The following is a 14,046-nucleotide window of genomic DNA, read 5'->3' on the forward strand; positions in this document are numbered from 1 at the left end:
TTGCTCTGCAGTGACCGATGGTATCATTAATTGCATCCACAATGAAAGTTTTGTTAGTATTACTTTAGTAGTTTCAACAGCAGGTCGCCAGACTGCATCAACCTTCGATAGCCTTTCTTAAAATTACAACTGGCTCCGAAAAAAATACTTTCTGACATTTCTGCAAAATCTAAAGATAAGTGACAGTGTAATTGCACATGAAAATCTTCTGCTTCCGTCCTTTAGCATTGATCGACGTGCTGCATACCCTAGTTGAATTCTGGATTAGCACCATGACCCACCGGCCACACATCAGCGTCAGCGTTGTCGCCATTGTTTCTTGGTCTTATATTATACTGTATGTTGTTAGGGTGATCAGAAGTGTCTTTGGAAACCATCATTGACGGACCACCTTTTCTTGAATAATCATCGAAATATCTTGCTAGACCTAATATAGTCGTGGCAACGTCGAGGTCTTTCTGAATTGATTCAGTTTTGCTTCTGTCGATGATATTCATATCACCGTCAAACAAAACTATAATGCCAGTATTAACAAAACCAATACAAACAGCAGCTTCATATTCAGTATTATCTGTTTTCAGAATTTCACCTTCTACTTCAATAAATGCTTCAGCGGGTAAGAACTATCTACTTGTCTCCTGAACTTGCAGCTCAATTCGTACACGCTGATTTGGCTGTTGTGCGTCACAAGAATAATATTGATACTCACGCACAGATTCATCTTTGAGAACTGATGTGTCCATGTCAAATGCTCGATCAGATATATGTTTGAACACTGTATTATAATTGTTATCGTTTAACACGAAGACCACTTACTGCTATTAAACTTAGTTATATTTTTTATTTTTCTGACATGGGTACACCAGCCAACTTTGCTAGGTTTTTTATGTGCAGCTTGACTTATTATTTTGCTGACATTTGCAGGCATAATTTCAGTGTTGGGAAATTTTACTGATGGTTGGTTTAGTCGTAATAATCATGCTAGTCTATCCTTGATTGCTAAGAATGCTTTGCTAACAACATCACTAACAGCACCAATACTTTTATCACGAACAGCATCAATAACTTTCATTCCCAGTTGCTTTACACTCTGTATTGCTTTTGGGACTATCCTTCTAAATATACGCTGAACGTCATCACCGAGTCTATCCCAGTAGATGGCTTTATACGTTGGTAATCGCGAATTGATCACCCTGACCATTACAGATCCACACTGAGCATTATGTATCATCATCTTTTTGTAGTCATTGTATCTAATTGCATCAATCACAACGATTTCATCGCCGCGGTAATCATCAACAATTTCATCAATGAGAGACCGATAAACATTAATATCAATGATACCGCCTGTAAAAAAATCTTTGACAAATAGCAGCTGCTTCGTTAACGATTTCTGGGGAATTATTGCCGGCTCGTTTTCCGCCAATCAGAAATTCTAGTCGTTCAACATCGGCAAGAACGTTATTGGGACATGAAGAATCAAGACCACTTCCTCAAGTGATTTAATCGCTCAACTTCCAGTTGTTTCGTTTCCTTTTTTCTTATTTGCTGAACGTAATTCCCTCTTGCTTCTAATTTCTTTAATTTGCAAATCTTCCTCTTCCTCAGTACGAGGTGGACTGAATGGCAATGTGTTGAGAGATAATATATCTCCGAGTAATGGCGCTCTTTTAGCTTTTTCAACTTGTTTCTCAAATTCGTTAAATTCATCCCTATATTTAGCAGTGATTCTAGGTATGCCATCAGACTTTCCAAATACAAAAGGAATCCAATTCTTTCCTGAACCACTAGCGTTATTTAGATCTAATAATTTAGCACGATGTGGTTATCCTGTTGCGGCAACTATTACATCATTCTCGCGATGTAGTCTACGACCTTCGTCGGTAAATCGGGCTGGTGGTTTTGGTTTTGGAGTAAAAATATCCCTTACATCGCCGACCTCCTCATGACCTTTGCCAACACTCTGAAGTATTTGTTGTATGTCTTCTTGTAATTGGGGTAAAACAGCAGTTATTTTACCTGGACGTTCTCGTAGAAATTTTGCTTTTTTTCTAATTAATTCTGCTATTTTTTTCAGTTGATTTAGCGGTTTGCCCCAACCTGGGAAGAAGATCTTTGGTAGACATTGTAACTACTTCGCTAGCCTTCGTAACCGGTTTAACTAATTGTTTTGAACCTTCTGCAAATTCAACCTGAGACTCCTGACGCGCTTGTAATTTTTGCTTGACAGAATCACGGACTGGAATATATTTCTTAATTGCCTCTAGTCGCTCTTCAGCAATTCTATATGTGTGAGATTCAATTATTGATTTATTAATAATTTAATTACACCACACCCCCATAGCAGCAGGGATGGTGACCAAAAAAAAAAGGAGTGTCTGGGTGGGTAAACGGACACGCATAAAAATTTGTAAAGACAACGTAAAAAACAAAGTAAAAAAAAAGAGCTAACCCAATTAGAGGAAATCTTGGTCAATTAGAGGCTTCGGTTGGCGTCATTGACCTTATAATTTCATTTGTTTCGTAGGAAGCTTTATTTTAAAAAAAGACTGGCTCCCAACGTTGTAGAGTTCACCCTCCCTGCTGCTCCATGTACAAAAGAATGTGACTGTTCTCACGGTTAATCGAACCGAAGTTTGCAGACTCAATAATGATTAACTAATTAGTTAGTAATTAGTGAATTCAATATTTCTTGTTCATTAACTACAGGTGTCATAAACGCGTACAAAAGTCACCACAAATACAAACTTTGGTTCGAAACGGACATAACTGGCTATTTATTGTTCAATATAGCAACAAGTGTTACGAAGCCATAGAAATTCTAGGGTAAGGCAGACTTTTGATGTTTTGTTTAAACATTTCTTGTTCAAAAGCAAAAGGTTTACAAATCCATAAAAGAACACAAACAATATATAATTGGGTCCAAAACTGACATTGTATTATGAAGCCGAATAAGATCACAAACAAAACAAATTTGGACCCACATATTTTTAAACCAAGAAATACACGATGAAAGGTAAGAGGGCCGACTATTTTGTGAGTCGACTCTGTAATGGGCCGAGTATGTTAAGGGGAGAGGTTTTTTTAATTCAACTTGGCTGTGCCGAATCTGTAATGGGCCGAATTTGTTCTGGGCCGACTCCGTTATGGGCCGGGATCTCCTGCTACCTAACCTTTCGTGTAGGTTACAGTATGCATAAATCTTCCTTAACAGTGAGACCTCGCCTTTTAGGACCCCTTTTCATTATCACGGTGACCACTTGGCTGTACCAGTTCCTAGTAATACGGTTATACACTCTATGACATTAATCAAAATGAATTCAAAGCTACATATAATACATTTGTAATAGTATGGCAGCCTATTGTCGCAGTTGCAGGGCATTCGAGATACGATTTCATTAAAAGAGAGATTATTTGTGACGCAAAATAAAATCAATTGCGTTTAATACGAATGCTTGCATCATAACTTTTAAGCATGAGATTTGCATGCTGACTAGACATTTAAGTGTTTAAAATAATAGTTCAGTTTTGATGTTAAATCTGATATTATCATGATATCTAAGTTGACTGATCTTCTACAGCTTTACACTTCAAGACGTCAAAAATTAAATCTCATACAATACTATGAAACCTCAAGAACGCAACTTGATAATGAGAGACGTTATCCCTCATAAAATGTTTTAAGTAATCTCAGTCTTTAGTTCTTAGTTTTTGACCTTTTACTGTTGTGTTGTTTGTGTAAAATTATTGCGTTATTGTTAGTCAGTTTAATATTCAATATCAACCGGAAACAGTTTACAAGGTTTCTCTGTCGAATGTTAATACTCAGGTACTTGATATACAATGTCTTCTTCATATTAGAGCGTAAAATTAAATTATTACGGTCCCAATAAAGCATCTCCTGTACTGTTGTTGAAACATTTAGATCGGACTTTTGAACAGGATGTCTTGAAATTTATCATTCGTCATGTTTCCTTTGTTGCTCCGTTGTGAAAGTTTGATATATTTTAGCGACATATCTGCATGTAAAGTGTGATAAATTATACTCGCGTCTCCATTACGTTTAGATGACATTCGAGGATGGTAATTAGCCTGTTCTTTAAAAGTACGAATTACCTGACGCGACTCCATTGTATATTTAATCTTGCCATTTGATATGATACAGATATACGTATTGGATGTCTGATTAAATGAGTCAGGATTCATTTAGAATTTAGCTAGAATTTGACTCAACAATTTCTGCGTCTTTTAAAATATAGTTTTCATACAAAAAACGTTGCATGTTATTTGGATATAAGGATAATACATTTTCTTTAAATATAAATGGCTTAACTTTTAAATTGTTTACTGTGCTTGTATAATTATAACCAAGCTTTGACATAGATCGCAACAAGGAAGTCACTGAAGATATAAAAAGATCAACAGGAAAATAAGGATATATTACAATGTCACATATTGACTTCTCTCTGGTATTACTGAGTAAACTAGTTTTAAGAAAATGCCGGCATGGCACCAGATGTGAAAATATGATTGTGTGTTTAAAGGATATCAGTTATATTTCATATGTTGAGGGTAAAGGATTGGGAGAATGAGTTTAGTCAAATACACCTTCACCCTGCCCATCTCAGCAGGTCCAGAAAGACAAACCGTATGAGAATGAAAACAGCCTTCTCATGTGTCTGTGTGTATGTTTATTTGCATATAAATGTTTCTGAATTAGTGTTGACATTTTTCAAAAAGGGTTTGTTACAACGTTTGGGTGCGTGGGTGGGTGTAACATTTTCTGAAGGTCATATTAGAAAATATCTATTAACGCCACCATATGCACTATCATCACGCACAACTATGATAAATTATCATAGACCCCATATGTTAAACCAATAGATGCTGTTAACTATTGTTAACAATAAATTACCGTTGGGTGCTCGTGGGTTCCTATCAGTTACAGACACTAATTAAGAAAAGGGAAAAATGAAAATAGATAACCCGTATTACAGTGTTTGCATCCACATTTATTAGAAGAAATAATGAAAAACAGTAATAAATATGTTCTGTTATCAAAATTATATTGTAGAACAATAGAATAGAACAAGAATGAGCACAAGCCTTAAATATAAATTTATTTTTATTTGATAACCTAATTTAAGAAAACCAAGAGAAATCTATATCTACTGACACATGATTTAACATAATATATCCCAAGAAACTTGTAGTTTAATAACTGTGGATGAGAAGGGTTTTGCTTTGTCTGTGTACAATCATATAGATTGTAGAAGCATATAATAGTTCAAAGACTTCAATATGTGAATATTGTAGGAACTAACAGTTCAAGCATTTACTAGAATCTTGAAATAAGAACACCCATAAAACTTGACCATTGATCGCCAAATATCCTAATATCAAACATGCCCCTTACATACACGTCATCATGTTTCTTCAAGGTTGTGATGACAGAGACTGAACCGGAATCTCCCCAAATACTGTTACTGTTCTGCGCAACGACCCTGCCAATGTATGCACCATTTTTTACCAGTTCAAGATGGACTTGTTGTCCGGTCGGACTGTGGGCTGTAACGGAAAACAGATATAGTCCCCTGTAAGGAGCCGTGAAGACACCGGTTTTCGAGTTGTATCCTTCCCCTTGGTTTTCCAATACTTTGTCAAATACAATTGTCTTCAAAGCAGGATAATTCTGACTTTGGGACAGCTCCGCAGTAAATCCGACTATTGCCTGTTTATCTGCAAAAAATGATAATTCATTAAAACCTTATATTTCACTTACTTTACTTCGATATCCCATCAAATTCCGTGAAATGAAAGGACGCGTTACCTCCGACTTAGATATAAGCCTACATTGTCCCTATATGAATGTCACAAACACTAGTAAACGTCATGCCGAGAAACTGTATCATTTACTGACAGTTGCTGTCGACCATGTAATTGTCGCAATGACAGTAAGTGTTTTCCGGGGACACTGAATAACAAGTCTGGAACCCAAAATATATTTTGGGGATAAAACTGTGTTGTGCCGGTCGCTGCTATATCTCTGAAATAGTCGGAGTCTGTCAGTGGAAGCTCATTGGTTAGAGTGCCCCAAATAGATGGTGTTGCCTGCTGTGGCGTGTTTGTGGGGAAGGCACTTTAATCCCATTGCTCTAATCCTATGTATCATTTAATGTGTTGAAAATCTCGTGACCACTAAAGAGTATTGGAGTTGGTTTCCACACCCAGTAGTTAAAGTTAAGGGATGGTCTTATTTTAAATTCAAACAAATTCCTTTCGCCCAGTAGAGTGTGAACCTCTTCAAGTGACACTCATTACGAAAATATTGTTCACTACTGCCCAGACTACTTTTTTTCATACAATTTTGTCGGTCTGTTGTCCAATGATTAATTTTCATAACAATGTAAACAAAGTGGTCCAGGTTGTTTGAATATTTATTTTTTCATAACATGTTGACAATTTATGGTTAAGGTGTTTCTTTTCAAACAAATATTTGAATTTAAATAGACTTGGTGGCACAGGGTTTAGAATTTTTCCTGAAATTTTGAAGGCGACTGGAGCTGGGTTTCCGTAAGATTACAATGACAGGGAAGAGGTGACATAGACCATAAAAAGAAACTGATGTCGATATAAACAGCGGAAGGGTGAGATGGAGAATTAAAACAGAGAGGTAACAAAGTCTGGCTACCTGTTTTGCTTAACAAGTTCAGTACTAGACACCCATATTGCTAATCACTCTCTCTCTCTCTCTCTCTCTCTCTCCGACAAACACGCAGAGGCACAATCTTTATTAACCGGGAGAAAACAGCGTTGGATCTGGTACGATTTATTATGGCTTTACATTGCTATGGATATTGTTGTGCAACGCACTTACGTAATGGCGCAATAATTTCCTACTCTTTAAAGTTACATATTTTGCGCATAAACGTACGTTATTTTGTAAAACAAAGACATGCCATTTTAAAGGCCACTTAATGGCAACATATTCTGCATATCGAGCGTGATTTATCTATCCTACAAAGGTACATAGGATTAAATGCATTTATCTTACCGCACCGATTGCCCGATTCTTTTTCCCTATCTGGGAGCCCAATTTCCGCTTCATTTCGGGGCACAGTCATGGCTTCTTGCTGTTGTTCCAGTATTTCCTTTATTGTCTCAAGATCGTCATCTGTCACCTCTGCGACAGTTCCCCATACCAAAAGCATGATAGCGAAAATTGTGCAACGTAAACTCAGCAGCTGCATTATCAAATACTCGTTAGCTCGGTTCAGGAACAGATTTCCGGGCTAGGAACTTTACTTTATAGTCAGTTGTGTTTTGTGTAAGCTTAAATAACCATGCAGCCCAGTGATTGACATTCCATTTAACCAGTCAGCTTAAAACTTTCCATAACGATGACAATATGGTCAATGATTGGGTAATTTCAAGTAGAAAGCTCCAGAACAAGAACAAACTTGTATGAACGTTTCCATTATATACCACCTTGATAAATTATATGTCTTTCTGCAAATGTGGGTGTTTGTATATACGGGTACGTTAATTGTCCGTCTTGAGAGGGAATAGAAATGGCAAAATGAAACCAGTCAGAATTAGTATGAGCGAGTTTAGAAGAAAGCTTGATGATACAAATACAAAATGTATTAAAATATTCGGGATACCATCGCCTGCTTCAAACACGTGACCTCTTGTTTCGAAGCCGGGACACTGAGTTCTTTTTGTTACGGATAAGAATTCTTAGCTACACATTAAAACTTTAAGATTTTGGACTTCATCACAAAAGCTTCTACAACTTCATTTTCTCTACCTGATCGAGAATAGTAGGTTGAAAGGAACTGTGCTTATGATTTGTTGAAGAGGTGCGGATATCTTCTTGCTATATAGAGTTCATAATGCTATTTAGGACACATTTATATCTTACTTGCTTCAATTTACCTCTGTGTAAGTACTAGGCATGTGGGGTTTAGAAATTACCACAGAACAATGAGTTTCAAATTTTAATGCTTCACTGACTCCAGGGCACAATATAGATACATCTTTATAGTTTCACGGTTTAAATTTGGTTGTTATCACTCTCGGGGTTTTTAACTTAGGGCTATACCCAACCAAAGTAAAAAATACAACTTAAACAGAGATTTGTAAATAATATATTGACGTTGCAGATGGTTAGTCAAAGTCCATATCTACACCTTGGCGGATCAAGCCGATATTTAAATGCTTTGTCCTAGCGATATCTTTTGGATTTCATGTGTTGCTTCTGTTAGAATGTAATGCCAACTAACCAAAAGCATCCAGCAGCCAAATATGGTGGATGCAACTTACTTCAAAAGGATTCTTTTTAAGCTTAAAATCGAAGGTATGACTACGTACCGGAGAGAAGCCATTACAGGTGTATTTAAGTGAAATGTGCTTGTACAAACACGGACCGGCAATGAAAGTTTGCTAATTTTTCAGTCCATTCACAATCTTAAAACAACTGTTTGAGATTATATTTTAAGCTTTACAATATTGATGAAAGATAACCTTGGTGGTCCATTTATATAATATGAGATCCTATCATAGCATAGCTTATAGGGGACTTAAATCGTCTCAAGTTTTAACACAAGTGAATTGTGTTCTTCTTGCAATTTTAACGTATAAAGCTGTGGAAGATCCTGCAACACAGTTACAATGCTATCTAGATGATTTTAGCAGCATTCACAATCAAACTTTTAATGACTCCGAAAATTTTAATTTTTTTAATAACAAATCTCAGAACTATATCTGACAAATGATATTAAAGTGTCAATATTAAGATTTTTAACGTTGTGCGTTCAATGAATTTACACAAAATTTGGAGATTTGTTTTGTTCCGCTCTCCAGAAAACACAACTACATCTTTGCGAAAACCTAATTCTAAACTTTTACTTCATCAATAATATAATCTACATTCATACATTCTCAATTACAAATCTGTTGATCTGAAAGTGAACGTTACTTTAGGTGTAATGTCTTCCAAATTGCAGAAAAATGAATTTTTCTTGTCATTTGTTAAAAATATTCAGATTGATGTACCTTGTCTTTCCAGTATCAAGCAATACGTTGGGAATGAGTTGACCTCTCTGAAATATATTTTTAAAGCTCAAAACTAGTTTCAATCCTAATATATCCAAGTTTGCGTTAAATTTTCTCTTTCATTTACACAGTGTTTTGTCAATTATTAAATGACACTTTAATGGATGTAAACGTTTTCTTATTGATTGAAAAATAGCAGCATTTTCCAACCTTGAAACAGAAAGAACGGGTGTGTTCGTGTTGAATTAGGAAAATCAGAATATCGCTACAATATATGAGGTTTATGCAGACTAGTTACAGTTTACTTCAGTATAAATATTAAAGACTATGAAGAGGAAAGAAAAACCAGTCAACAGTATTTGAAATAATATTAATTTTAATTGTGATCAAGTTATAAAGGACTACTGACCGTCATAAAATATTACTTCAAATATTTATGGCATGATTACTATTTATCACCCTATGATTGTTAACACATGAAACATAAAGTGATCTTATAGAGTGGTAACAGTTGAAGTATCTTGTTCAAAAGTGAAATTTAAACATTTCAACACATCTGCAACACATACTGTATTGGAACCATACATACAATTTAAAAGGATATTGAAAATCAATTGATCGAGAAGTAACCGACTGATAAAATATGAAACTATAAGGTCTCCAATAAATCTGTAATAAACATTTCTTATTTTATGTCAAGGCAAAAGAATGATATCTTGTAACAACAATGGAAGGTTGGGGTATGAATCGAAGAACTATAATATATATTTAGTCATCATATAAATAAACAATACAGAGGTAATCTTTAAGTAAACAACAACATAACGTTTATCAAAATCCGTTACGGACTACTGAGGTCGGCCACTTGTAACTCTTACCGTTTGAGATTATTTATGTATTATTGAGTTCATTCCATCCCCCTGATAATAACATATCGACCATTTTTTCATAGGATTTCCCACTGAGGACATACAGTCACTTTTTTAAGTTCAGTTATGTAATATAACTATTTGCTCTAAGGACGCTTTGAAAACAAATCCACCTCACCCACTTGTTATATCTGTATACTTGTTATAATGTATACTTATCATATTTGTATACTTGTTATACTTTTCAACTTGTTATACTTGAATATTTGTGATGTTTGTATACTTGTTAAATTTGTATACTTGTATACTTGTTTACTTGTTATAGTTGTATATTTGTATACATGTTATAATTGTATACTTGTTATATTTGTATACACTTTAATATGTGTCTACTTGTAATATTTGTATACTTGTTATACGTATATACTTGTTATACTTGTATACCTGTATATTTGTATACTTGTTATACTTGTATACTTGTAATATTTGTATGCTGGTTATATTTGTATACTTGTTATACTGCTTTACTTGTTATATTTATATACTTATATTATTTGCATACTTGTTATGCTTGTGTACTTGTATACATGTTATACTTGTATAATGGTTATATTTGTATACTTGTTATGTTTGCATACTTGTTATACTTGTGTACCTGTTAAACTTGTATACTTGTTATACTTGTATACTTGTTATATTATTTGTATACTTCTAATATGTGTATGTGTAACGAACCGAAGGCAGAATTTTGCAGAATTCGAGCATGTTGGCCGGACGTCTTTCTAGGAGTTACATAATTTTGGATCTCTAAATTGGCTTCAAAGGTATTTAATCCTTGTACAAGCGGGGCTTCTGCCAAAGGGCATATTCGGGCCGGATACCACGTAGTGCGCCAAGATGGTGTGTAGAAACATGGACCCAGGCGGAAAGAATATCAAACGGTAAGCGTGTCGACTAATTAGGGATGAGAAAAGCTAGATCTTCCGCTGGGAAGGGCTAATACTTTAGGTAGGAAAATGCTTCATTCTTAGTCATAAACATGCACAGATCCGTCAGTGAGCTGCTAATTCTCGGGGGAGAGACACGTATTGTTCTGTAAGGCAGGAAGCTTATGTTGAGGGGGAAAATTTTAGCCAAAAGCCACTCAGAGACTTAACTCGTAAAAAGAAAGGAATTGAACCGGGTAAAGAAGCTTCTCAAAGGATGCTCCCAGTGTGCCGAGAGAGTCGATGCTGAGATATTCCAGGCTGTACATAGTGACAACACCGATAGAATAAGAAGGAAGCCGTAGAGACTTCCAGTGTGTAGATAACATTCACAGCGTATAGAAGGAGGAAGAGGAAGGAAGGATGAAAGAAGCGAAATTAGATGAGTACTTGGGAAACTCACTGAACTATACTCTCTCACAATAGGACAGTACTTTCTAAATGATGAAGTGAAGAGTAAAGGGCATTTGGTCAACCCTGCCACTATTGTATTATGATACATTGAGCTCAAGATTTATGTCCATGAAATTCTTGCATTCGTATATTTGATAAAATTGTTATTTATTAAATCTTGAGTTGTTATGTGTATTTAGAGAGTCGGAACTGCTGACTGGGGCTCGTGAGTCAGTAAAGTTTAATGCACACGTTCTGCAGTATTATTTATAATACAGTAGTGGATCAGTATTATTCATGATACAGTAACGTGGCTGTTACAATATGCTTGTTATATTTATATACTTATTAGACTTGTATACTTGTTATATTTGTTATATTTGTATACTTGTTATAATTTCATATTTATTATACTTGATATATTTGTATACTTTTAATACTTAGCAAGTCTCTCTCCCTCTCTCTCGCTAATTGCCGGCTCACTCCAACATAGTCTGTCTGTCTCTCTCTCTCTTACAAATGCACACACGAATACACAAACTCCAGCACAAAGATATATTAGCTATATCTGTATGTGTCTTTATCATTTGCTGTATGCTCTTTGTAAATCTGATTTGAAACAAGACCGATAGCAATTATTTGAAAAGTTTTGTTTACTCTATGGTAAGCAGTCACCTTATGTGCACTTGTGTCACTTACGTGGGACACTGACACATTATCCAGGATATTCATTGAAATGTTTGTTATGTAATGTTATAACTGAGACACACCCATTTCAACTACTTGAAGGTATGTTGCATACGCATATCATCAGCATGCTGGTATTGTCAAATATTCCCTAAATGCAAGTTATATAAGTTAATACGAAATTTTCAATTACAGTCGTAAAATAAATAAATCCAATGCCGAAAAGTATATACTTTAAATTTATATATGGATTTGAAAATTTCAAACGGAAATTAATTTTTTAATATTTACTGCAACAGTGACGAACTTAAATGTGTCTATTGTGTACCAATCAAACCTGACTATGGGGCTTGAGCTCACGTATGATCTTTTCTAAATAAGTGAAACGCTTGGCAACAGCAACACAGACGGACACTAATATCATTAGTCAGTATTTTGAGCCAGCTTCATTATTGTTAATCCCGACACGATAGGTGACTTGATGTATTGAATCTACTTCTTAAGGGCAATGATATTTACTGTCACAGTAAGTTTAGTCTCGTAGCTCCTTTTATACATAAAACGTATCCTTCGGGTTCGAATCCCAGGCCTAATGACAATAAAATACTTAGATCAAAATGGTTTTGTAACTGTCTCGCAAGTCGCTCAGCATTAAGAGGTTAGTATTAGTACTGGTCGGCCTGGTGTAAGGATAACGTGACTGGGTGGAAAAAAAAGATGTTACATGCATGCGTCATGATGCCACAGTACTAGACATCGCTATACACTGCCACACTTAGACATCGTAGCGAAATGACTGAAAGCATTGTTAAATCTACGTTAAAAGCCCAAATCACACACACACGCACACACATACACACATACACACCATTTATCCTTGCGATTTGTCTGATATGAGATGAGGTCTGTCTCTGAAGAATATTTAGTCAAGCGCAAAAGATGACGCCGCCTAAAAGTAAGGAAGCATAACCACGAAACATCTATATACTATTTAGTCTTGGATCATTACATTATAATTTGCTCAGCTTATTCGTTTACAAGATTTCCGCCTGAAAATGTTATTGTGGATGTGCAAGTTTCGTGTAGAAAGGTCAAAGTTGGGAGTGATATAACGTTAAAGCAAGCTATTGTAAGGCAGATATAGAGTGCTGATTTATGTAGCCTTTGTCATTATATATGTCCAGAGATAATTGATTGCAAATAATGCGATCTGTCTGTCTGTCTGTCTCTCTCTCTCTCTCTTATGCGTCTCTTGCCTCTACCCCCACCCCCAAATATAATACAAACACGGAAGCCAGATATTTCATCATCAGTTGTCAAGAGATACACGCCAAACAACAAGCTGAAGAGACAAAACGATAGAAAATTGGTTTTCGGTCCATTTTGGAGCAGACATGAGCATTGATGCTTATGCTGACCACGTAAATAATAAAATCGACTTCTTTGTAAATATTTACAGCACTAAGCAAAGGCTAGCAACATAATGTTTGCTTATTGAAACATAAATTGTTAAGAAGAACAAGGTTTGAATTTATTGAATGGATTCTGTGCACGTCACACATATTCCTTGTGGACTAAATATTTGAATTTACATTGTTATGAAATCAAACATTGGAGAAATTCTTATGTCAGTTATCCGGCTCTAATGACTGTCACGCGTTCGGGATGTTCATACTAGTTGGGTGGTGAGATCATGTCTGTAAGTAAATGATAACTGTATTAACTACATGGATAAGTGAAGTCCTTGATTTGAAAGGAAAATTGAATACTTGAGATAGAACATATAAGCAGCAGAGAAAGTGAATCCCACAAAGTATTTCGCTTAACAGAGCCTTCTATCGAGAACATTTTAGATAGAGATATTATTTTTGACAAAATAAAACCTTCAGTCAGAAAAACATGACAAAATAAGTCTTCTCTGCTGACTAGAAGTGTTATCTCATGAAAATATCTACCTATACAACTATTTCTGTTAGCACAGGGGTATTTTGCGAAAACACTCGGTGGCGTCGTCACTTTCTCTGCTGCTGTAACTCTAGCGTTTCTGTGAAAGT

At 35.5% G+C, this 14,046-nt stretch overlaps 1 protein-coding gene across 1 annotated transcript; it reads right to left on the bottom strand.

The window, feature by feature from the left end:
- Positions 1-1,510: 1,510 nt before the first annotated feature.
- Positions 1,511-7,211, bottom strand: LOC149776167 (EMILIN-2-like). The gene is made up of 3 exons (XM_089942606.1): positions 7,055-7,211; positions 5,531-5,739; positions 1,511-1,747 (listed from the first exon to the last, which is right to left on the bottom strand). Exons 1-3 carry the CDS (start codon positions 7,209-7,211, stop codon positions 1,511-1,513), a joined length of 603 nt encoding a protein of 200 aa, XP_089798732.1.
- Between the last annotated feature and the right edge of the window lie 6,835 nt (positions 7,212-14,046).

This window comes from Sinohyriopsis cumingii, chromosome 18, assembly GCF_028554795.1.
Source record: "Sinohyriopsis cumingii isolate HCF-2022 chromosome 18, ASM2855479v2, whole genome shotgun sequence".
Classification (NCBI taxonomy): Eukaryota; Metazoa; Mollusca; class Bivalvia; order Unionida; family Unionidae; genus Sinohyriopsis; species Sinohyriopsis cumingii.